Raw genomic sequence first — 24,172 nt, forward strand, 5'->3', positions numbered from 1 at the left:
TGCTATATATGTATGCATACATACACATATTATTATTGCATGTGTCTATTGTTTATGCACAAAAATACCCGAGATTCTCCACATACCGTTTCATACTGCTCAATGAGATTGCAGTAATTTCTCTTCACTCTTTTATTGAAAATCTTTCTGCACTAAAGGACATTCCATTCATCCGCTTAATTATTTGATCACAAGACAAAGGAGCAGAAGTAGGCCATTTGGCCCATCGAGTTTGCTCCGCCACTTCACCATGAGCTAAACTATTCTCCCATCGAGCCCAATTCCTGGCCTTTTCCCCATATCCCTTGATACTCTGATTAATTCGATACCTATCAATCTCTTCCTTAAACACCCCCAATGATCGGGCCTCCACAGCTGTAATGTGGCAAAGAATTCCATAAATTCATGATCCTCTGGTTAAAGAAATTTCTCATCTGTTTTAAATGGGTACCCTCTAATTCTAAAACTGTGTCCTCTTGTCCTGGACTCACCCACCAAGGGAAACAACTTAAACACATCTACTCTGTCCAACCCTTTCAACATTTGAAATGTTTCCATGAGGTCCCCTCTCATTCTTCTATACTCCAATGAGTACAGTCCAAGAGCCGACAAATGCTCCTCATATGTAAGCCCTTGCATTCCAGGAATCATTCTCATAAATCTTCTCTGAACCATCTCCAACATCAGTGTATCCTTTTTAAGATAAGGGGCCCAAAACTGCACACATTTGCTGGATTATGCATTGGTTTTCAGTTCACCTGTGTACACAGGCATGTGGCTCTTTCAGAACATTTCCCATTCACTTATGTCTTGTGCACATAAGGATAGGATTTCAAATTTTCCCAAGGAATATCCCACTTGTCATGTTCTCAACCACTCACTTAGCTTATCCATATCCCTTTTAATTTGTCCAAATCCTCTTTGCCAGTTAAATTCACCTCTAGGTTTGGATTGTCTATGAATTTCCACATAGGATATGTAGTCCCTCTGAGATTTGTTTTATGTAGATGGTGAATAGTTGGACCAAAGCATTGATTCCTGCAGTACCAAATGAGCACAACCTGCCAAATTCAGGGACACCCATGTATTCTTACTTCTTGCCTTCCTTTGTTAATCTGTTCTCAATTCATGCCTGAGCATTACGTCCAAAGTGTTCTATTATTCATGAAACTTCCATGCAAAACCTTACTGTAAGCTTCTGAAAAATCCAGATTCAGCCCCCTCCACCCCACCTCCCCCCAACTGCCTGGCTACACATATACAGTTGACTCATCCTCAGGTAACTCCAATTTTCTCCAGATAATCCCACCCCAGAACACTGTGTCCCAACTCTGGCTCTTCCTGTCTGTGTAATTCCACAGGTCTCCACTTGGGGGGGGGGTGGTGGTGGCGGGATGGTGTCATCCAGCCTCAGAAATCCAACAGAAACAGTGCCATGGATAAGCAGCTGAGTCACATGACTGCAGGGTCACCTCTGATGTCACAACGAACCTTTGGAGTTTGAACCAGAGAGCAGCCCTTTAAAGGAGAATGTGGGAAATTGGCCAAAAATATTCCAACCAAGGGTGATGATGTTTATGCACTAAGATGTTGGCAGGATCACTCTTAGTCCGGATATGGACTGCAGACACTGCATCTCCTTCTCCCTCTCTGGACTGAAACAATTCCCCTCCAGCCTGAAACAGATTGAAGAATAAAGAGTTAATATTTTGTCAAGAGTTACAGACAAATATCAGAGAAGCCCATGAATTGAATGATATTTTAAGGCTAAACATTCATATTCACATACCAGATGCACTTTAAACTCTGGAGGGTCAGTATGAGGCGACAGAGAGCTGGGATAGATTTGTCTGTGAAGGAGTTTGATCTCAGGTCCAGCACAATCAGTGAACGGTTTGTACTAAGAGCAGAGGCAAGATCCTCGGTGCAAGAATCTGTGAGGCTGTTCATCCCCACCCTGGACATCAGAGAGAGAGAGAGAGAGAGAGCGAGAGTGAGAGCGAGGGAGATGTTGGGGATGGCTTGACATGGTGCCAATCATAATTACTAGCCATATTAATGTTCAGTGTCAGACTCTCAATGCTGCATACACAATATCTCACTGACTGGTACTTACCCCAGTTTCTGTATTTTACAGTCCGGGTTCCTCAGAGCCTCAGACATCAGTTTCACCCCTGAATCTCCCAGGTCATTACCACCAAGGTCCAGCTCCATCAGTGAGCGGTTTGTACTGAGACTGGAGGTGAGGTCGTTGGCAGAAGAATCTGTAAGACCGACAGCCCACAGCCTGGAAGATCAGAGAGAGCGAGGGTGAAGGACACACAGAGACAGGACGCGGGGCAAATCTGTGGTGTTTATTAGCAACACAATTATTGTCCACACTGACAGTGTCACAGGCACAGTGACTGTAAACACCATCTCTCACAGTCTGGTTCTTACCCAAGTATCTGAATTTTACAGCCTGGATTCCTCAGAGCCGCCGTCACCAGTTTCACGCCTGAATCCCCCAGATTATTATTCGCCAGCCTAAACATGAAAGTCATAAGCAAGCTTAATCAATCCCCGCTTCTGAGATCATTTCTCCCACTCAAATATTTGAGGAAACCAAACCCTTCGGGAAATTAATAACCAGATTTTCCCGTCACTGACAATGGTGCTGATTGTTCAGGACCCAGCTATTCATGAAACACAAACACAAATAATGTTAAATAAACAATTAAATAAAGTGCTGTCCGTGTGAAGTGTTTCAACACTCCTCATTTGGACTCTCATTCTTTACTGATTTGAATTGTCCCCCTGGCGCTCAATAACCACACTTCATGGTTGGGCAAAATTGTGTCCTTTCTGTTGCTCCTGAATAAGCCAGATTTTTACAGGAATGGGACAATTTTCCAGGGTTGGATGATTCTGACATACTTCCATGTTCTTCACATTCTGCACGTAACTTTGACCCTCATAATTATTGTGTCGGATGAATCACATTCTGAAATGGGTGAAATGTACATGAATTAATGGAGCAGTCTATTCTGGCCTCCACAAGCTCTCACTTTCCCTGTGCCATCTTTGTTTGGGGGAGTCTGGCTCAACACGCATTACAGGTATCAGAGTCACAGCGACAGAAGGGATGGAGAGACAGACGGGGAGAGACAAAACACAAGGAAAAGGAGAAAGATCAAGATATACCTAAAGGGAGAAAGAAAGAGAGTAGAAGATGGAGAGGGAGAGAGACAGACACAGAACAAAAAAAGAGACCGAAAAAAATGGTGAACAAGTGTAACACAGAAACAAGAGCAGAATCACACAGGGAAAGAATAGAGTCACACACAACCAGAGATGGTAGGGTCTTACGCACCTGGGAGTAGGGAATCACACACAGGGGCTATCACAGGCAGATATCGAATGGCCACATGTACTGAGAGCGCAAGAGAGCGAGTGCAAGAGAGAGGCATGTCAAAGTGATGGGGGAAGTCAAACACTGAGGGAGAAATCAAAGATCAGATATCCATGCAGCACGCAAACAGACATTTCGGCCCATACTATTCATACAGCCTATTCAAAAGAAATACAGAAAATAGAATAGGGAGTAAACAATTCAAGGTGTTGCACTTTGGGAGGGTAGATGTACGGTGAAAAAATACAGTAAATGACAGGACCTTTAGGAGCATTGAAGCACAGAAGGACCTTGGGGTGCAACTCCATAGTTTGCTGAAAGTGGCAACGCAATGTTTAGGATGGTAAAGAAGGCACATGCCATGTTTGCCTTCCATTAGTTGGGGCATTGAGTATAAAAGTCAAGGGTTTCTTTTAAGTATTGTGTGCAGTTCTGGTTGCCACATTACAGGAAAGAAGTGGAGGCTATGGAGAGGGTGAAGAAGAGATTCACCATGATGTTGTCTGGATTAAAGAGTATTAGCATTAAAGTGAGGTTTAGCAAACTTGGATTGTTTTCTCTAGAATATTGGATTACGGAGAGGTAAAATTATGAGGGGTATAGATAATGTAGACAGTCGGAGTCCTTTTCCCCGAGTAGAAAAGTCAAATACTAGAGGGCAGAGCCTTATTGTGAGAGGGGGAAAAGTTTAAAGGAGATTTATGTGGGTGGGGGGATGTTCCCCACCCCCCCCACCCCCACAGAGTGATAAGTGTCTAGAATGCACTGTCAAGATTAGTGGTGGAAGCACATACGATAGTAATGTTTAAAAGACATTTTGGCAGGCACATGAACAAGCAGGAGATGCAGGGGTATGGACCATTTGCAGGCAGATGGGATCAGTTTGGATTGGTTTCATGGTCACAGTGAGCCAAAGGGTCTGTTATGTGTTTAACCTTCCAAGACCCCTCGAGCCCGCTCTGCCATTCAATTTGATCACAGCTGATCATCCAAGTTCAGTCCCCATGTTCAAGCTTCTTCCCATATCCCAACTTCTCCAGCCACAAGAGTGTCCAATCTCTAAATTAAAATATTTAGTGTTTTGACCATCACCCACCTATCTATACTAACCGAATTTTCCAGCAGTCAGCATGTAGTCTTCTGCTTAATTGCCATCAAAATTCCATTTCATCCTGTGGGATGACCTGCCACCACCCAAACCCCTTAGTTGACACACGGTACATCTCTACTGCCCTCTGGCAAAAGGGAATTCCCTAATCTCAGCTGAGGATCCCACTCCTTAAATTTATCCTCTATAATCACAGAGGGTTATGGGTAAGTTTTATTTCCCCTGTCTCCTCTATCTATGGCCCTAAAACTTGTATACATCCATGAAGTCACCTCAGCCACCTCTGCTCCGAAGAAAACAGCCCTGGTCTATCCGGTCTTTCCTCTTATCTGAAATGTTCCTCCCCAGGCAACGTCAAGGGACATCAACTCAGCACCATCTCCAGTGTAATCACATTTTTCATACAGTGGTGACCAGAAATGACCAGTAATCTGCTCTTGTATTTTGTACCAGAGCTTCTGAAACATGTATCCTTATCTATCAGCAATGTGAATTTAGGGATCCTGGGACAGGTCTTAGTTACAACACAGAAACAGGCCCTTCACCCACCAACTCTGCACCAGCCATGAAACTCTAACTTTCTGCACGTTGCCATCAACTCCACCCATCAATGGACATGTCACAGACAGTAAAACCACAGGAACAAATGTGACTTTTTACAACTAAATCAATGGCTGTTACTTTTGCTAATCTGAGAGTCTTCAGTAACCCTTCACAATGTGATTTTAGTCCCTCTAGTCCATAGGGAATTACTGACTGGTTATTTGGAACAAATGCTCAGATTCTGCTTTTGGACAAACTGTTTCTTTTCCTCATCAATCCCCTGGTTATTTATCACCATTTTCTTAAATGTGGTTTTCCGCAGTTTTACCCAGTTTCTTTTCCTTCATTGCAAGACATCACAAATCGAGACAATTTTACAATGAAGAGTTGAATACAAATTAATAGTTACCCCAATTTCTGGCACTTGTGCAGACTGGGTCCCAGCCGCTGCAGTCCTTCGCATTGAATGTGGCAGCAATTTAGATCGAGGTGCTTTATTGTATCACAGAACCCAATGGCATGAGATAGGACAACGCAGTCGACTGGAGTCAGTTGCAATCCACTTAATGAAAGTGTTTCCACAGATCCCAGTGTGGCCTGAACCAATCCACAATTCTGAGACTCATACAGGTAGTGCAATGTGTTCAGGAGCCTCCTTTTACCAGCTTCATTCCTTGTGTTTCTAATCTGCCATTTCACCTCCTCTTTCACCCAGTCAATCACTCGGCAGGTTGTTTGATGAGAAAATGGACCCAGAAACTCTTCCAGGCCCCGAGCTGACCCAGGGAAGGAGAGACCAGCAACAAAACGGAGAAATACCTCAAATCGACCATCCTTCATGCTGTGGGCTTCAGTGAGGAGTTTTAGGATATCCCTGCGATCTGGGGTCAGGAATTGTGCGAGTGCAGCTACAAACTCTTGGACAGTGAGGTGTGGGAATGTGTACACCACGCTCCGGGCAGTATCTTCTCTCTCCAAAAGTTCCATCAGGAACCCGGACAGGAACTGGGAAGGCTGCAGACCGTACTTGATCAAATCTCCATCTGTAAACACAATCTTCTTCTCGGACACTCCTGTGAAGGCCATCTGACCAATCATCAGTAACACATCACGGGGGCTTTCAGTCTCACGGCCGTGGTTTTTCAGGATGTTGTAAATATAGTAGGAATACAATTGGGTGATGGTCTTGGGAACTCGCAGTGGGTCCCTGTCTCTTTGTGTGAAGAAGGGGCCCAGTGCCAGACCGAGGATCCAGCAGTAGGAGGGGTTGTAGCTCATGGTGTACAGAATCTCGTTCTCCTCCAAGTGTTTTAAAACAGCTGCTGCTACTGCCTGATCTTCAAAAAACCTACTGAAATATTCCTTCCGTTCCTCACCAACAAATCCCAGGATTTCAGCCCAGACACTGATCTCTGCCTTTTCCAATAAATGTAACGCAGTAGGGCGGGTGGTCACTAGCACTGAACACCCTGGGAGTAGTTTGTGCTGGATTAAACTGTACACAATGTCAGACACTTCGCACCACCACTCAGGATCCGGGCACACGTGCTGAGGTTCTGTGTCTCTCCAACTGTCATCAAAATCGATTCTGTCCTTGAATTCATCCAAACTATCAAATATAAACAGCAATCCCTCTGGCTTCTTCCAGACTTCTCTCAAGTTATTTCCCAAGTAAGGATACTGATCCAGAATCAGTTCCCTCAGGTTTATTCTGTCTTTAATGGAGTTTAATTCCGAAATTGAAACTGAAGACAAATTGAAAGTGTTGGAATATTTTCCCTGTGGTCCAGTCATAAACAATCTTTTGCACCATTGTTGTTTTTCCAATACCTGGGACTCCGACCACTACTGCCGAACTCCCAGATTTGGATTTACTCCAGGAAAAGCTGCTCTGGAACAATTGATCAGTCTGGATTTTTTCCAGCTCTCCCCGGAGATGTTTCTCTCTCCACTCCTCATGGTCTCGGCCTCTTGCCAGCAGCTCGTGTTCCACAAGTCTCCGATGTCGAACAGTGGAAATGACCGTGAGCTCAGCATATTGATCAATCAGAGGGAAAACCTTAACCTTCTCCCTCATCAGGATTGTGTTCACTCTCAGTGTTTCAGTTTGTGCCCGGAGAATCTCCTTGTGTTTGCGTTGAATATCTTTAAGCGTGCAGAGAAAATGGTCAAAATGTTAAATGTCTCAGAGAAAGAGGTAAAGAATTCTAATATGCTAAAAAAAAACAAGCACTATATTATACAATTGAGGTTAGATTGTTGCAGAATGAGTAATGAGGGTTGTAATGTTGGTTGGTTACATGTTTTGCAAATGTCACAGTCGAATAAAATGGCAAGTGCAAGAGAGCAAAAATTGCACTGTGATCCTTCTTACAGAATCAACCTCCAATAATTTGTCTGTTGATAAATGAGTAACCCTTCACCAAAGTGCCTTACTCCTTTCAATATTGCTAAGCTTTCTGATTCTGTAATCCCTGGAAAGATACACCTTTAAAGTGGGCTCCATGAACCAACAGTAGAACAGAAGAATTTCCCATCGTCTAATGTCGGAGCACATAGACCAATTGTAGAACTCTGCAAAGGGGCAGAAGATTACAGTAGACAGGGTGATGATAACTGCAACTCACTATTCACTGTTTAAGATTACATTAATAAATTCAATGCTTCCATGAATATTAGTACAGGAAGTAAAATTCAATTCCGACACTTGACTTCACAGCAATGAATGCCCCAGAAAATATCTGATCTCCATATTCTGATACTAACTGAGCTGTGAAGGTGAACATTCCCGATACCCTGTTGCAACCCTGTCTGCGTTTTTTGTAGACAACTTCCATTGCAACTACATATTATCATTTTTTTTTTTCTTGTCAACCAATGTTTAAGAATCAGTGTTGATCTGGTGTGCAAAATGGGGAGCAGAGCATTGGATATTTTGGCAAAGATGCACATTGGAGATTCACAGGTGTTCCACTGCTGTTGCGTCAAGATAAGATGCGAGAAATACTCAGCAGGTCAGACAGCATCCTTGGAGAGAATAATGATTAAGTTTCAGATTGATGACCTATCAGAATTACAAGTTAGAAATCATACCAATTTTTGTTGCAGTGAAGGAGGGGGGTGGAAAAATGGAAGGGAACATCCGTGAAAGTGGGGAGACCACGTGAGTCTCAATGATGTATATCGTGCTGGTGTACAATGGGAGAAGGTGGTGAAGTCTTGACGATTGCCACTGATCGGTCTGGTGGCAGGGGCGTGGGGTGTTTGTATTATAGTCGATGATAAATTAAATTGGCTTATTATTGTCACATTCATCAAGTACAGTGAAAACATTGCTTTGCATGCCATCTATACAGATCATTTTATCACATCAGTGCTTTGAGGTAGTACAAGGGAAAACGATAACAGAATTCAGTGCAGGCAGACAATAAGGTGCAAGGTAGATTGTGAGGTCAAGAGTCCATCTTATTGCATTATAGGGGACCGTTGAATATACTTATAACAGTGGGATAGAAGCTGTATTTGAGCCTAGTGGTACATGCTTTCAGGCTTTTGTATCTACCTCATGGGTGGGGGGAGGAGAGAGAATGTCCAGGGTGGGAGGAGTCTCTGATTACATTGGTTGCTTTACTGAGGCAGCGAGAAGTGTAGACACAGTTCATGGAGGGGAGGCTAGTTTGCATGACATGGTGAGCTGTATCCACAACTCTCTGCAATTTCTTGCAGGCCCAGGCAGAGCAGTTGCCATGCCAAGCTGTGATGTATCTGGATAGGATGCTTTCTATGGTGCATCTATTAATTGGTGAGAGTCAAAGGTGACATGCCCAATTTCTTTAGCCTCAATGTTTGTGTTGTGAAAAAAGCCAACAGATCAGGCAGCATCTGTGCAGAACGGGGAAAATAACCAAGATGATACTACACGTTGATGACCTTTCATCAGACACAGACTGACAAGTCTAGTTTTCTGGACGTATTGTATTCAAGACTGAACTCAGAGGCCTGTCACATGCCTTGATGTAAAACAATGCGGTGCTCCTTGAGCTCCATGGAATGGTGTGGGAGGCCAAGACAGAGGGAGCAGAATTAGACTGAAGGCAACTGGAAGCTCAAAGTCACTCTTGACGGCTGAACCAGGGCTGAGAGGAGGTGTATTGTTACAAAGCTTTCACTATTCTGTTTGGTTTCCCTAATTTAGAGGAGGCAACATCATGAATGCCTAATGCAATGCATCGAACTGGAAGTGGTGAATCATTACTTCACCAGAAAGGTCTTTTGATGATCAGAAGGGAAGAGGTAAAAGAACAGCAGACGTGCTGTGAGGAAGTGAGATGCTGTTGGAGGTTGGAGAGAGAATCTGGGAATTAACCAAGGAACAGCTCATGACAGAATGGTGAAAAAAGGGAAGGGAAATGTGTCTGGTGCTGGAATCAGGCATCTGGTGGTGTCTGTTGCTTGAACCTTTGGAGCACTCTCGGCATTGGGAGAGGGCCAGTCTGTAAATGGACAGGGTTTCCACTGGGACTGTATTAGTGTATGGTTTGTTTACATGGGTCTTTGGTGCACAGGGAGGGGAAAAAAAACAATTACAGATTGTTTCCACTGGATGTTCCACAAATCTGAGCTGAGCTCCTGCTATTGTATCTTCCCCATTGTGAGCTCATCCACTTCCATCTCCGTGCTATTGTTTCTGTTCTTGAGATTTAAGCATTCTTTTTATTTCTTCCTGACAGACTGCTCTGGCCTTCTGGTCAGTCTCCTTCCCGCAACCTTTGACAGCTTGAGCTTGTCTGAAAATGATGCTCGTCCCCTAACTCTCAACAAGCACCATTCACCCAACAACTCCACACTCATCTATCTGCACTGGGATTTCTCCAGCTTAATCTTGAAACTTACAATTCTAATTCCTATTCATAAATCACCACATCCTCACAACCTGTCTCTGTAGCCTGCTCTAGCCGACGCCTCTCATGGCCCCTGTACCTTTCAATCCTGCCATTCCACTCCTCCCAAATTTCCAGACCTCCACTGGCATTTGTGCCTTGCAGTTTCTGAGGATCAAAACTCATATTCCCTCCCTAAACCTTCCCACCTCAGATTCCATATCCAGAACATGGCCTGGTTATCTGGGATACTGTATGCAGAGGATGCAAAAAGACACCGTTTAAGTTTCTCAATCAAGACAGATAATTGTCAGGTATTATTTCATGCAACACTACGGTCACTGGATCTCAGGCAATGGTTCCTGCCCAACTGAAGCTACAATGGGAGATCAGAAAAGGTTTGTGAGGGAAGGGTATGGTTTTAATACATTTTGTTTGGCCAAGAAGTTGGCAACCCATTGAAATGTATTAGAACATTAAAAATGGAATTCCCAATATTAGTAGAACATGGCTCACAATTTCTAAACTAAGCAATACATTTAAATCCCAGAAGCAAGAGGAAAAAATAAAAATAGAATTTTCTTCCTTCCCTGTCAGTTAATTGAACAGGGATTTATCACCATGTCTATTCCTTGAATGGATGCAATAAAACATATCAAGGGAAAAGTGAACATATCTCCATGGGCACTGGGAAAGCTAGCTAGAGGTAGGTGGCTTCACCTCTTACATGATCTTCTCCAGACAGCCTCTACATCCCCCAGCTATACTAGTTCTGAGATTGCAAATGCTGTTTTAACAGCTTTATCATTGATATAATCTCATTCCTGGAATCCTTACCTCTTTCAAAGAGAAATAACATCCCAGCACACTAGTGATATGGATCTATTTTGTATTATTTTGCATCTGAAATAACACACAATGAAAAGTATTGTTTGGAGAACAAAGCTGTGGAACCAGATCCTCTGTGCAATGAACAGGAATCTTGTAATAAGATTCAGTACACAGCCTGGTCCTCCAAAGACAAATTAACAGCATGGTATTTATAACATCATTTAACAAGGAACACCGAATCCTGGAATATTAGAGTCAGTAATATAGCATGGAAATAGGCCTTCCGGCCCAACTCGCCAATGCCGACCAAGATGCCCATCTAAGCTAGTCCAATTTGCCTGTGTTTGGCTGATATCCCTCTAAACATTTCCTATCCATGTACCCATCCAAGTGTCTACTAAATGCTATCATTGTTCCTGCCTCAACCACTTCCTCTGGCAGCTTTTTCCACATGCTCACTCCCCTCTGTGAAGACATTGCCCTTCAGATACCTTTTAAAATCTTTCCACTTTCATCTTCAACCTACGTCCTCTCATCCTTGATTCACTTTTGCTGGGAAAGACTGTGGGCATTCACCTTATCTATGCCCATCTTGATTTTATATACTTATATAAGATCACCCATAGTCTCCTCTGCTCCATTGTCCCTTCTACCCAACCTCTCCCTATAACTCAGGCCCTTGAGAGCTGGCAAAGTTTCTCATAAATCTACATTTGACATAAAAACTTAAGGAACAGTATAATTTCAAGTGAATGGAGTTTCGTTGTATCAGAACCCTGCCTAGAATGTAAGTGGTTTCACAGTGCACCTGGACCTTGCCATTGGGTAACAGGACCTTGTCAGGGGTGTATGGGATTTCGTAGCATATCAGGATCCTGCCAAGACTGTACAGGGTTTCAGTGTATCATATTCTTGGAGGTTTCTTCAGGGTTCACAGTGTATCAGGGCTATGCTGGTGTGAAGGCCTCAATGCAAGTAAATGCTGGATTTGTAGCAATATCCCACTGTAGTATTTGCTGAACTTGTAAAGTGTTAGTAAACATAAGCTGAATCCAGAGTGGCTGTGATTTCCAAGGTCAGTTCATCCCATTGCCCAGCTTTCTGACTTTCAGATTCTGCCAACCTCTGAACAAAACAGCTATATTCAAACTTTGCCTTTGACAAGTAAATAATTTGAAATCTGCGTTTCATTGCTTACCTTTCAGATGAGTGGGTAATTCGCATAAACCTCGGGCAATGTTCATGTATTTGTGTGGATCAGGACCTGTTTAAATCAATGAGCTTTCATGAAACCAGACTTGAATAATACTGATAATCTAGAATGTTTCAATGCGACTGAGTTCAATGTGTTGTTTTACCGTACCGAACTCCTGGATTTCCTTCAGTATTTTGTGTAACTTTGGTAACTCATGCTGCATTTTCACAAAAGACTCCCACATCACCCTCCGGGCCTGGGAGCCTTTCCCCATCACCAGACTGAGAAACAGTGTGGAACTGTCTGTCCATTTTCCTTGCCCCGCAAGCTCGGCGACTTTCTATAAAGAACAACAATGAATATATCGAGGAATGGACTGAAACAATGATTTTGAGGAGGAAAGTATCTGCTCAGTGATCGGCTGACCTATTTGTTGTGAGCACAGGTATAGTCACTGGATTATCAGTTCTGACACTGGTTCACCAGATTACTGCTCCCATACACTGTGTTAAAGCAATTGCTTGTCTGTGAGGAACAGGTTACTCAATTTACAGGCACCAGTGCTCCCCACCTCATAGGTTTTAGACCCCATGCCCAGACCTATGGAAGACAAACTCATCGCTCCATTGTAGCATTCAGCCCCAGAATGAGAGAAGGCGAGTGAGACGACCTTGGCCTCTCTTCCTTCTGATGCTGTCAGTTCTGTGACAATAAACAATTCCCACCATGTTCCTCCCACTCACCTCATGTCTGGTCCACTGAAATATCCCCTCCTGTCTTAACATCCAGCTGAGTCTCTCAACCCCTTCTTCAATCGCCTGTTTCAGTCTCTCCCGGTAGAACTTTGTCAGCTGGAACAGCTGGTAATCGTCCCACTGTGTCAGGAGCTCTAAGATTATAGACTTTAGATCTGTTAATAGAAAGAGAGAACCATAACACCAGCCCAAATGTAACCCTTTGTTCCGGGAAAACCAAACCCTGTCCTGGCCGTCTTGCCCCTCCCCACAAAACACACACCCCGGATTTCAATCCTCCCCAATCCAAGCCCTTACACTCACTCCTGCTGTACCCTGTCCAAACTCTTGCACCTCCCCTCAAGTCCATAAACTGTCCCGCTTAGGACGAGCAACAGGTGCATGGGGAAAGCACCACCATCTGCAGGTAACAGTGCCATCCTGAAACAGGTCATCATTCGTTCATAGTCACTGGACTTAAAACCTATCCAATACGTTGTGAGAATGCCTTCACTACAAGGACTGAACACCCAAGGGTAAAGAAGGATGAATGATAAATATTGACACTCACATTCTGGAAGTACTCTCTCAATCTAGGCAGATACATTTCTTCTAATACACATTTGGTGAATACTCTCTCCATCTGCCCAGTAACAATTCCTCTAAAGCCAAAAAGATGAAGCCTTGGACCAACATAATCAAAGACCACGTGGAAACTCTATATAGCGCAGGCACACCACCCCTACCACTCTCCCCTTGTTCCTATATAGAGCAGGTACACAGGTACACATCCCCCACACAGCACACAAACACTGTCCCTTCACTCTACACCACACATACTATATTTCTCTGATGCCACTCATCCCATTTTCGTTCTCTGCTGCTGCCCATTCGCAAGGCCTCATGCTTTCCCTCTTTCCTGCCTCAACCTCTTCCCCAGTCAATTGCCTCCACTTCCCTCCCATTTCACCCACCTTTTCCTTGCATGAGACTTGAGATTTCCTTGTTTAACGAGCCTCTGACGTGAGGAGTATCTTCACTGGGACCAGGTCCAGAGGCCGGAAACCCAAATAATGGCCCAATCCATCCGGGCTGATTTTGTTTGCTGCCACCTGCAGCCAATTCACATTCCATAGGGCTATAGCCCTCAAACCAATCTTCCTTTGGTTTTGATGTACTTGGAACTTGATCATCATCCTTCGATAAGCCAACTGAAAAGGGTTGCTTGAAAACTTTCTGAAATGCCCCGAGATTGGCAGGGGAGTGGGATCCAAAGCAGTAGTGAGGCAGATGTGAAGCTAAAAGTTGAGACAGGATTCAATGAAAGGTCAATAGACGAGACAGGCAGGGAGCAAGGAAATACTGTTGGATTAAATTGTATTTATTTCAATTCATGAGGGCTGACAGGCAAGGCGAATGAACTCGGCATGGAAAGCTACATTCTGAACAGTCCATTAACCCATGAACACTACCTCATTTTTTTTTGCACTATTTAATTTGTAATTTATAGTAATTTTATCTTTGCATTGTACTGCTGCCACAAAAACAACAAATTTTATGATATATACAGACAGTGATAATAGAATCAGGTTTTATTATTGTAGCCATTACAGAAACAAGGTTAAGGGAGGGACAGGACTGGCAGCTAAATGTTCCAGGGTACAAGCTTTAGGTGGGATACAGGCGGAGGAAAGAGAGAAGGGGGGAGTTGCGTTGCTGATTAAGGAGAACGTCACATGAAATTACTGACAGATTGTCCAGCGAGGTTCTATTGGTGGAGCTGTGAAATAAGAAGGAGATAATCAGCTTGTTGGGATTGTACTATAGGCCTCCTAACAACCAATGGGAATTAGAGGAATAAGTATGCAGGAAGACTGCAGAAAGTTGTAGGAATAATAGGGTTATCATAGTAGAGCATTTTAACTTTCCTAATATAGACTGGGACTGCCAAAGTGCTAAGGGCTTAGACGAGATGGAATTTGTTAAGTATGCTCAGGGAAGTTTCCTCACAATATATTGAGGGCCCTACCAAAAGGTAGCAAAAGCTTCACCAACTCTTGGGAAATGGGGCAGGACAATTGACTGAGGTGTCAGTGGGGGAGCACTTTGGGACCATAGATGTTTTAGCTTCAAATTAGTTATGGAAAAGAACAGATCTGGTCCACAAGTTAAAGTTCTAAATTGAGGTGGCAAATTTTGACAGTGTTAGACAGGAACTTGCAAAAGTTGATTGGAGTAGGTTGTTTGTGGGCAGATGGACCACAGGCAAGTGGGAGGCTTTTAAAAGCGAGATACAGAGTTCAAGATCTGCATGTGCCTCTTAGAATGAAGGGCAAAGCTGGCAGGAGCAGGGAACCCTGGATGACAAAGGATATTGAGGTTCTGATCAGGAAAAAGGAGGAGGCATGGACAGATACAGGTACCTGTGATCAAGTAAATCCTGGGAGGTGTATACTGGCTGCAGTATACAAGGAGGAAATCAGAAGGGCAAAAAGGGGACATGAGAAACCTTTGGCAGAGAAGATTAAGGAGGATTCAAAGAGATTTTATATCAAGGGAAAAAGAGTAACTAGAGTGAGAATAGGGTCCCTCAAAGACCAAAGTGGGCAACTTAGTGTGGGGCCACAGGAGATGAGGGAGATCTTCAATGAGGATTTCTGTTTTTAACCATGGAGAGGGACATGATGACTTTGGACATTGCAATAGTGAATAGGAAGCTCTTGGAGATAGTCTGAATTACAGCAGAGGAGGTATTGGATGTCTTAAAATGTATGACAATAGGTAAATCGCCAGGGCTGATTGGGTATATCCAAGAGCACTGTGAGAAGCAAGAGAAAAAATTGCAAGAGCCCTGTCTGAGATATTTGCATTATCGCTAGCAACAGGTGAAGAGTAGGAAGACTGGAGGTTGGCTAATGTTGAGCTATCAACAAGAAAAATCCTGGAAACTGATGGGTGAGTTACTGGAGAGGATTCTAAGCGATGAGATATACAAGCATTTGGAAAATTGAGTAGGGATAGTCAGCATGGCTTTGTGCATAGGAGATCATATCTCACAAATTTGATTGAGTTTATTTGAAGTCACCAAGAGGGTCGATGAGGGTAGGGCAGTAGATGTGATCTATATGGATTTCAGTAAGACCTTTGATAAGGTTCCACATGGTAAGCTGCTCTAGAAACTTGGACCACAAGGAACCCAGGGAGAGCTGGCTCTTTGACTACAGAATTGGCTTGATGGTAGGAAGCAAAGGGTGATGGTGCAAGACTGTTTCTCGGACTGGAGGCCCGTGACTAGCGGTGTTCCCCAGGGCTCAGTGCTAGGCCCATTGCTACTTGTCATCTATATTAATGATTTGGACGAGAATGTGCAAGGCATGGTTGGTAACTTTGCAGAGGACACTAAAATAGGTGGTGTTGTTGACAGTGAAAATGGTTATCAGGATTCACCAAGGGATCTTGATCAGCTGGGTCAGTGGGCCAAAGAATGGCAAATAGAGTTTAGTTCGGTTAACTGCAAGATTTTGGAAAGATGAATGAGGGTAGGACATTCATAGTCAATGGTAGGGCACAGAGGAATGTTGTAGAACAGAAAGACCAACGAATACTAGTACATGGTTTCCTGAAAGTGGTGTTGTGGGTTGGCAGGGTGGTTAAGGCAGCTTTCGGCATGTAGCTCTTCAGTCATTGCATTGGATATAGAAGTTGGGATGTTACGCTGCAGTTGTCCAAGATGTTAGTGAGGGAGCATTTGGAATATTGAGTTCAGTTTTGGTTGCCCTGCTATAGGAAATATACCATTAAGGTGGAAAGAGTGCAGAAGAGATTTATAAGGATGTTGCCAGGACTTGAGGGACTAAGTTACGGAGAGATTGAGCAGGTTTGGACTTTTTTCATTGCATAGAAGAATAAAGTTGTCATCTTATATAGGTGTATAAAATTATGAGGGTCATAGATAGTGTGAATGCGCAGTCTTTTTCCCAGGATTGGTGAATCAAGGATTAGAGGGCAAAAGGTTATGGTGAGCAGGGAGAGATTTAATAGGAGCCCAAGGGTCAAATTTTTCAACCAGAGAGTGGTTGGTATACGGACTGAGCTGACAGAGGAAGTGGTGAGGCAGGTACATTAACAACATTTTTACAGGTACATCATTAGGAAAGGTTCAAAGGGATATGGACCAAATGTGGGCAAAAGGGACATGGACCAAATGTGAGCAAAAGGGACAAGCTTAGATGGGAATCCTGTCGGCATGAACCAGTTGGGCAAAAGGGCCTGTTTCATGCTGTAGGCCTCTATGACTCCATGTACTCTCCCACTGCTATTTTGCAGAGGGATAGGAGGGTTAGTACCTAAATTAGAGCAGGAAGCTACAGCAAAGCAGCAGCAAAATAACTGTATAATTGGGCAACATATGAAGTGGGACACTGACATCAGATTTACTTACACTTGGGATACTATATTATGAACCAACGAGGTATATGATTTAACTTAGATCCTAATTCCAGAAGCACAGAGTTTTATAAGGTTCATTATCACCGTTCACATTCATACTCAGTCTTTTGTCATCTGCAAATGTGGAAATACAACCTTTCACTTACCTCAACTGTGAAGAGCTGGGTTCCAAGCACAAATCCCTGTTGGATGCCACTTTTCACAGCCTGAGAAGAATCCACTTGTACCTATTCTTCATATTCTGATCCCCAGCTCTCAATCCATATTCATATAACTCCCAATTGTTTGTATTCTAACACCTCCCACCAATATCTTGTGAGGAGCTTCAAAGAAAGCTTCCTCAAAAACTCATATACTGTACTGCACGACCACTGGCATCCCCTTATCTATTCATGGGCAACATCTTCAAAACAAAACTCCAGCAGATTACTCAAACATGACTGCCTTTTAATAAACATGCTCACACAGTATGGTATCATTTCACTAAGTACGTGATTGGGCAGAGTTTTGATATAACATTTGACAAGGTACTTGATAGTGTTTAATTTGAAACTCCTTTCGATCTACTAACCTGCTTCATGTTCAAAGCTTCCGAATTCCAAAACATCTGTGTCAGAAGGAAGCCTATAAGGAATGGCTCCTGCGTAAGGATATCCTTCCCATGGAAGAGGGCCCAGAAAATGTCTTTGTTCACTGTCACTGGATTCTGTGACATGATCAATTTCCCCATCTGATGAGCTTTCAGACTGAGGTTTAGTGGAGTTTCCCCCCATTTCACTTCTTTTGCTACCTGCAAAATGCCAATTCAAGTTAAAAGAAGAACAGTGAAGCAGAGAGAAAAAAATTCAGTGTCAACCACTGTCACAGCTAAAGCATGACATGACGTGAACCAACTCCCTAACAGGACCGTATAAACTGATGGTGATTTGAATATCTGATGTGCCTATCATTTCAAGCACAAGTTACAGGACAACATGCTTTTTTTGTTCCCCCGTTATCCTTAATACTGTATTTTGTTTAATACAGTAATTTATTTAGTCCATGAACTATTAACCTGATCCCTCAGTTTCTTTGCAACATAAAGCATACTGCCCTGTAATGTGATTGAAATGATCTTGACATCTTACTCCCGCTAGTGCTATTTGGGAAGATTTAAACTAGTTTGGTAGGGGGACGGGAATAAAGCACCAGGTTAGAAAGTGGAGGGATTTAAAGGTAGGTCGATGTCATGACCAGTAAGGTTGTAAGGAAGGATGGGCAGAAGCAAGATAATAGATATGACAGGACGGACGGATTAGTGTGTTTATGTTAATGCAGTATTAAGAGCAAGAGTGATGAACTTAGAGCATGGATCAGTACATGAAACTATTATTTTGTGGTCACTACAGAGACTTGGTAGTGAGAGGGACAAGACTGGATGCGTAACGTTCCAGAGTTTCAATCTTTTAGAAACTATAGAGAGGAAGGCAAAAGGGGAGGGGAGTTGCACTGTTAACCAGGGACAATATCACAGCTGCACTCAGAGGGGACATAATGGAGTCCATATGGGTAGAACTCAAAAATAAGGAAGGTGCAATCACTCTGATGAGATGATACAACAGACCCCAACAGCTACTGGGACATAGAGGAACAGTTATGCAGACAGATTAGGGAAAGAAGCAAAAACAGCAGGGTTGTTGTCATGAGTGACTTCAATTTCCCCCAATATAGACTGGTACCTTAGTGCAAGAGGTTTAGGGGCGGCAGAATATGTCAGGTGCATCCAAGAGGGTTTCTTAAATCAGTACGTAGACAGTCCAGCTAGAAGAGGGGCCATACTATACATGGTATTGGGAGATGAGGCAGGCCATGTGACTGACCTTTCAGTGGGAGGATATTCAGGGGACAACGATCACAACTCCTTATGTTTTAATATAGATATGAATAAGGTTAAGTGTGGACCTTGAGGGAGAGTATTAAACTGGGGCAGGGCAAACTATGAGAGTATTTGGCAGGAACAAGGGAGTTAATTGGGGACAGCTATTTTTGGGCAAGTACATATGTGACATGTGGAGGGTGTTTATAGACTAACTGCACAGAGAACAGGCCAGGCACGTTCCAGGCCCCTGTCTCACCCTCCGGAAGAAGGAAGGGCAAGGATGACCAGGTAAGAGAACCTTGCATGATGAGAGAGGTGCTGAATTTAGACAAGAAAAACAGCATATGCAAGGTTTCGGAAGCAAAAAAATCAACAGATCTCTTAAAGATTATAAAGAACCTCGACAAGAACTCTAGAAGGGGATTAGGAAAGCCAGGAGGGGCTATAATAGTCCTTAGCAAGTCAGGATAAATATAATCCCAGGGCATTCCACACACACACACACACACACACACACACACACACACACACACACACACACACACACACAATAGGACAATTCAAGGATAAAGGAGGAAACATGTGCTTGGAGGAAGAGGGTGTGGATGAGGTCCAAAGTGTGTAGTTGTGTCAGTATTTACCAAGGAGAAGGATGTGGAAGATAGCAAGACCAATGTGGAGCGAGCCATTAGCAAGACATTTGACAAGGTCCCTCAAAGTAGGCTCATCCAGAAGATTAGAATGCATGGGATCCACAGTGACTTGGTTGTTTGGATTCGGAATTGGCTTGCCCTTAGAAGACAAAGGGTAGTGGTCAATGGGACTTATTTTGGTAGGGGGTCCGTGACTAGTGGTGTTCCAAAAGAATCCATACTGGGACCTCTGCTGTCTGTGATATATATAAATTACTTTGAAGAAAACGTGGATGGGTGGGTTAGTAAGTTCAGAGACGAAACAAAGATTGGTGGCTTTGTGGACAGTGGAGAAGAGTGCCAGAGGATACAGTGGAATATAGACCAGTTGCAGATATGGGCTGAGAAATGGCAGATGGAGTTTAATCCAACCAAGTGTAAGGTGTTGCACTTTGGGAGACCAAAAGTAAAGGGACAGTACACAGCTGATGGAAGACACAGTAATGCAACAGTGTTGATGTACAGAGGGATCTTGGGTTCAAGTCCATAGCTTGCTGAAAGTGGCTGCACAGGTTGGTAAAAAAAAGCATATGGCATGCTTGACTTTATTAGTCAAGGCACTAAGTTCGAGAGTCAGGAAGATATAAAACTCTAGTTACACCACATTTGGAGTGCTGCATTCAGTTCTGGTCACCCTATCTTTGGTAGGATGTGGAGGCTTTGGAGGGGGTGCAGAAGAAGTTTACCAGGATGCTGCCTGGATTAGAGCACAACTGCTCCAAGGAGAGTCTGGACAAACCTGGGTTGTTTTCTCTGAACTGGCAGAGGCTGAGGGGAGACCTGATAGAAGTTTATAAGATTTTAATAGGTATAGATAAAGTAGATAACAAGTATCTTTTCCCCAGGGTCAAAATGTCTCACTCTAGAGGCCATGCATTTAAAGTGAGGGGTTAAGTTCAAACAATATACGTGGGTCAAAATTTAATTATTTCACACACACACACACACACACACACACACACACACACACACAGTGGTGGGTCTCTGGAATGCACTGCCAGGTGTGAGAGGGGAGGCAAATACGATAGTGGTGTTTAAGAGACTCTTAAGAGAGGCACATGAATGTGCAGCAAATGGTGAGGTATGGACACTGTGGATTACTTTATTTATGCATTAAAGTATTTGGACACATCGTGGGCTGAAGGACCTGTTCCTGTGTTGTGCACCATTCTACACTCTGTCATGCTCCCTTAGGATGTTATGTTTCAAAGAAATTATCCCTCATTTCTCAAAACTCCAAAAGATATAGATCTTTTTTCTTTAGCTACTCATTATAGGACAAAGATCTCATCCCTGAAATGAGCCTAGTGAATCTCTTTTGGACTGCTTCCAATGCCAGTGTATCTGTTCTTAAATAATTGGTCCAAAATATATTGAGGCAGACTGAATGCGGATGCTAAGAGGATATTTCTCCCATGGGAGTATCTAAAGTAAAGGAACACAGTTCCAGAATAAAGTGTTTCCCCATTTAAAACAGATGAGGATGAATTTCTTCCGAGGATTGTGACTCTTTGGAATTCTCTCCCCTAGAGAGCTGTGGACACGAAGACTCTGAATACATTCAAGGCAGAGATTGCGAGATGCTGGAAGTATGGAGGAATCAAGGGAAGAGAGCAAGAAAGTACTGGTGAGGCCAAGATTTATCAATTGTGATTTTATTAAATGGCAGAACAGATTCAAGGGGCCAGCTGTCATACTCCGATTCCTGTTTACGTTCACCCTAAATATTCATACCCCACCAAAGGCACAATGTGGCTGTGGTCTTTGGCAGCTACAAAATACACTGCATTTATTTGTTAGCTCGATTAAAACAGCATCTCTAAAACCCACAACCTCTGCCACCAAGGAGTGCATGGAAGCACCTCTGGATCAAACACCACTTAAATATTTCGCCTTACCTTCCACATCGCCAGGTCCAAATCCTGAACCACCTTCTCAAACAGTATCTTTCTCACGTGGTTTATACTGATTGGAGATTGTGCAAAGTTGTAAGAATAATAGGGTAGTCATAATTGGGGATTTTAACTTTTTGACAGAGACTGGGACTGCCATACTGTCAATGGCTTGGATGAGGTGGAATGTGTGAAGTGCGTTCAGCAAGTTTCCTCGAGCAATATGTAAAGGACCCTACTAAGGAGAGGGCAAAGCCCGACCTACAATTGGGTAATAGGGCGGGGCAACTGACTGAGGTGACAGTGGGGAAGCATTGTGGGACCAGTGACCATAGTTCCACTAGTTTTTAAGATAGTTATGAAAAGGGACAGAATTGGTCCACAGGTTCAAGTTCTAAATTGGGGCAAGGTGAATTTTGACGGTATGAGACAGGAGCTTGCAAAGGTTGATTGGAGCAGGTTGTTTGCAGGCAATAGGACCACAAGCATGTGGGAGGCTGTTAAAGGTGTGACAGTGAGAGCTCAAGATCTGCATGTTCGCGTGAAGGGCAAGACTAGCAGGAGTATGGAACCCTGATGACGAGGGATGTTGTGGCTCCAGCCAGTAAAAAGGAGGCATGAGTCGGGTACAGGCAGCTGGGATCAAGTGAATCCCTGGAGGAGGAGAGGGGATGCAAAAGTGTACTCAAGGAGGAAATCAGGAGGGCAAAATGTCACATGAGATAGCTTTGGCAGAGAAGATTAAGGAAAATCTGAAGAGATTTTATAGTAAGGGGAAAAAGAGTAACTGGAGGGAGAATAGGGCCCCTCAAAGACCAAAGGGGATACATTTGTGTGGAATCCAGGTCAGACGTTGGGCCTAAGGGCCTGTTTCCCGTGCTGTATCACTCGATGACTCTGAGTTGGCAGCTTACAATACCTGCTCGCAGAATAAATGCCACCCTTACTGGTGACACACACATCTCTAAACATTCCTACATACTGTACAAACTCCCAGATACAAGGTTAAAAAGATCCAAGGCATATATGTTCTGATATTGTTCAAAGGATAAACATTTTAACTATAAGAAGTTAAGTAAACTGGGGTGTTTTCTTTGGAAATGCAGGGGAGACTTGATGGAACTATATGAATTCTGACATTACCAGACAGTAAATAGGAGGGGCATACTTCACTTAGTAGTAGGGTCAAACAGCAGACACAGGTTTAAAGAATTAGTGGAAGGATTAAACAGAAGATGAGGAATCTTATTTTTCCATCTGAAGGGTGGTACAGCTTCTAATTCACCACTCAAAGAGCTGCAGAGACACATGGACATACAGCTAGATGTGTAAAAAAAAGCTGTGACTGGAGGATTGGATTAGGCTGTTGAATTGTTTCTCTACTGGAACTTCATCCACTCCATGTTGCAAGCATCAATTTAAGGGGAGCAGACCAAAAGTCTGCACAATACTCTCTCACCAAGGCTCCATATTAATTGTAAAAGACATCAACATTTGTGTGAGTTCTCTTGGAGCTTGACTATCAATTAGTATAAAGATATTTTAGTGTCTACTACCAAGACCATCATTTCAGAACAAATATCTTGGCCAATTCTCTCTTTAACAGCACTAATTAACCAGTCTCATTCCTTAAGAGGCCAAAGTCTACTTTAGCTATTCTCTTCCTTTGGATACTCACTGACAATTTTAATATCATTTTGCAGTTTACTCTCGTACACTATCAGCTCCTTCTTTCCATTTTTGTCATCCTTTGCTGCGTAATGAAGTTTTTCCCAAATCTCTGGCCTTCCACTGATCTTCACAACTTAACACCTTTCCTTCCAATTGGATAACTTCTTTAATTAACCACATAAGCTGAATCCTTCTAATGCAGCTTTTCTTTTTCACCAAAATATTTCTTTGCTGAGATATATGAACAGTTTACTTAAATGTCCACCACTACTGATCTACCAACTTAACCTTTAATCTATATCCCCAGTTCACTGTGGTCAACTCTGCCCCATACCATTGCAAATGTCTTCCTTCCAATTTAGGGCACAAGTATCAGACCAAAGTTTCTTGGGCTTAGCCTGAATTTCCCAGGGATCCTTTATTAAGAGATCAGAAATTAATGCTGTCTTGTTACACATCTGAGATGCAAAAAATCACTGCTGCTTTGTTTGTTCTACAACATTTTGCTCAAAGAAACCATGCTTAATACATTCAGTGAACTTCTCCATGTCTACCATTGCCAATTTAATTTGTCAAATCTTTAAGGTAATTAAAATTGTCCATGATTCACCAAGACATTTCCAACAAGCCAAGTTTAAAAAGTTGAACCATGTCCCACAGTGCAGCTCTTGTAAGGGGCCAACATCCCAGCCCCATGCTCAATATTTCTCATCTCCACTGAACAGATTCCACATCTCTCTCTGATGAGTCCTGACAAAAGATCTCGACCCAAAATGTCGACTGTTTATTTCCCTCCATAGATACTGCCTGACCCGCTAAGTTCTTCCAGCACTTTGTGCATTGTTCCAGATTCCAGTATCCGCAGAATTTTTTTGTGTCTCTATAGATGTTGTTTGCATTGAATTTGTCACAGACTTCTTAAGGCATA

General features: G+C 43.1%; 2 protein-coding genes across 3 annotated transcripts in view; both read right to left on the reverse strand.

Annotated features, from left to right (window-relative positions):
- Positions 1 to 12,284, reverse strand: LOC127578352 (NACHT, LRR and PYD domains-containing protein 3-like). Of its 2 annotated transcripts, XM_052030286.1 has the most exons (7): positions 12,117 to 12,284; positions 11,952 to 12,017; positions 5,452 to 7,187; positions 2,440 to 2,526; positions 2,117 to 2,287; positions 1,790 to 1,957; positions 1 to 1,676 (listed from the first exon to the last, which is right to left on the reverse strand). In XM_052030286.1, exons 3-7 carry the CDS (start codon positions 6,834 to 6,836, stop codon positions 1,583 to 1,585), a joined length of 1,905 nt encoding a protein of 634 aa, XP_051886246.1. In that variant the 5' UTR covers positions 6,837 to 7,187; positions 11,952 to 12,017; positions 12,117 to 12,284; the 3' UTR covers positions 1 to 1,582. The 2 variants fall into 2 exon arrangements, with proteins under 2 accessions (XP_051886246.1, XP_051886247.1); XM_052030287.1 differs by lacking the exon at positions 1,790 to 1,957.
- The window catches only part of LOC127578520 (uncharacterized), a 22,409-nt gene continuing 8,497 nt past the window's right edge, over positions 10,261 to 24,172 (reverse strand). The window contains exons 2-6 of the mRNA XM_052030660.1: positions 17,703 to 17,921; positions 13,657 to 13,980; positions 12,692 to 12,858; positions 12,117 to 12,288; positions 10,261 to 10,298 (exon numbers count right to left, since the gene is read on the reverse strand). Of these exons, the coding sequence (XP_051886620.1) occupies positions 10,261 to 10,298; positions 12,117 to 12,288; positions 12,692 to 12,858; positions 13,657 to 13,980; positions 17,703 to 17,904 (903 nt within the window). The 5' untranslated portion in view covers positions 17,905 to 17,921. The remainder of the gene's footprint in view (positions 10,299 to 12,116; positions 12,289 to 12,691; positions 12,859 to 13,656; positions 13,981 to 17,702; positions 17,922 to 24,172) is intronic.

The sequence above is a fragment of the Pristis pectinata genome, chromosome 15 (genome assembly GCF_009764475.1).
Source record: "Pristis pectinata isolate sPriPec2 chromosome 15, sPriPec2.1.pri, whole genome shotgun sequence".
In the NCBI taxonomy this organism is placed as follows: Eukaryota; Metazoa; Chordata; class Chondrichthyes; order Rhinopristiformes; family Pristidae; genus Pristis; species Pristis pectinata.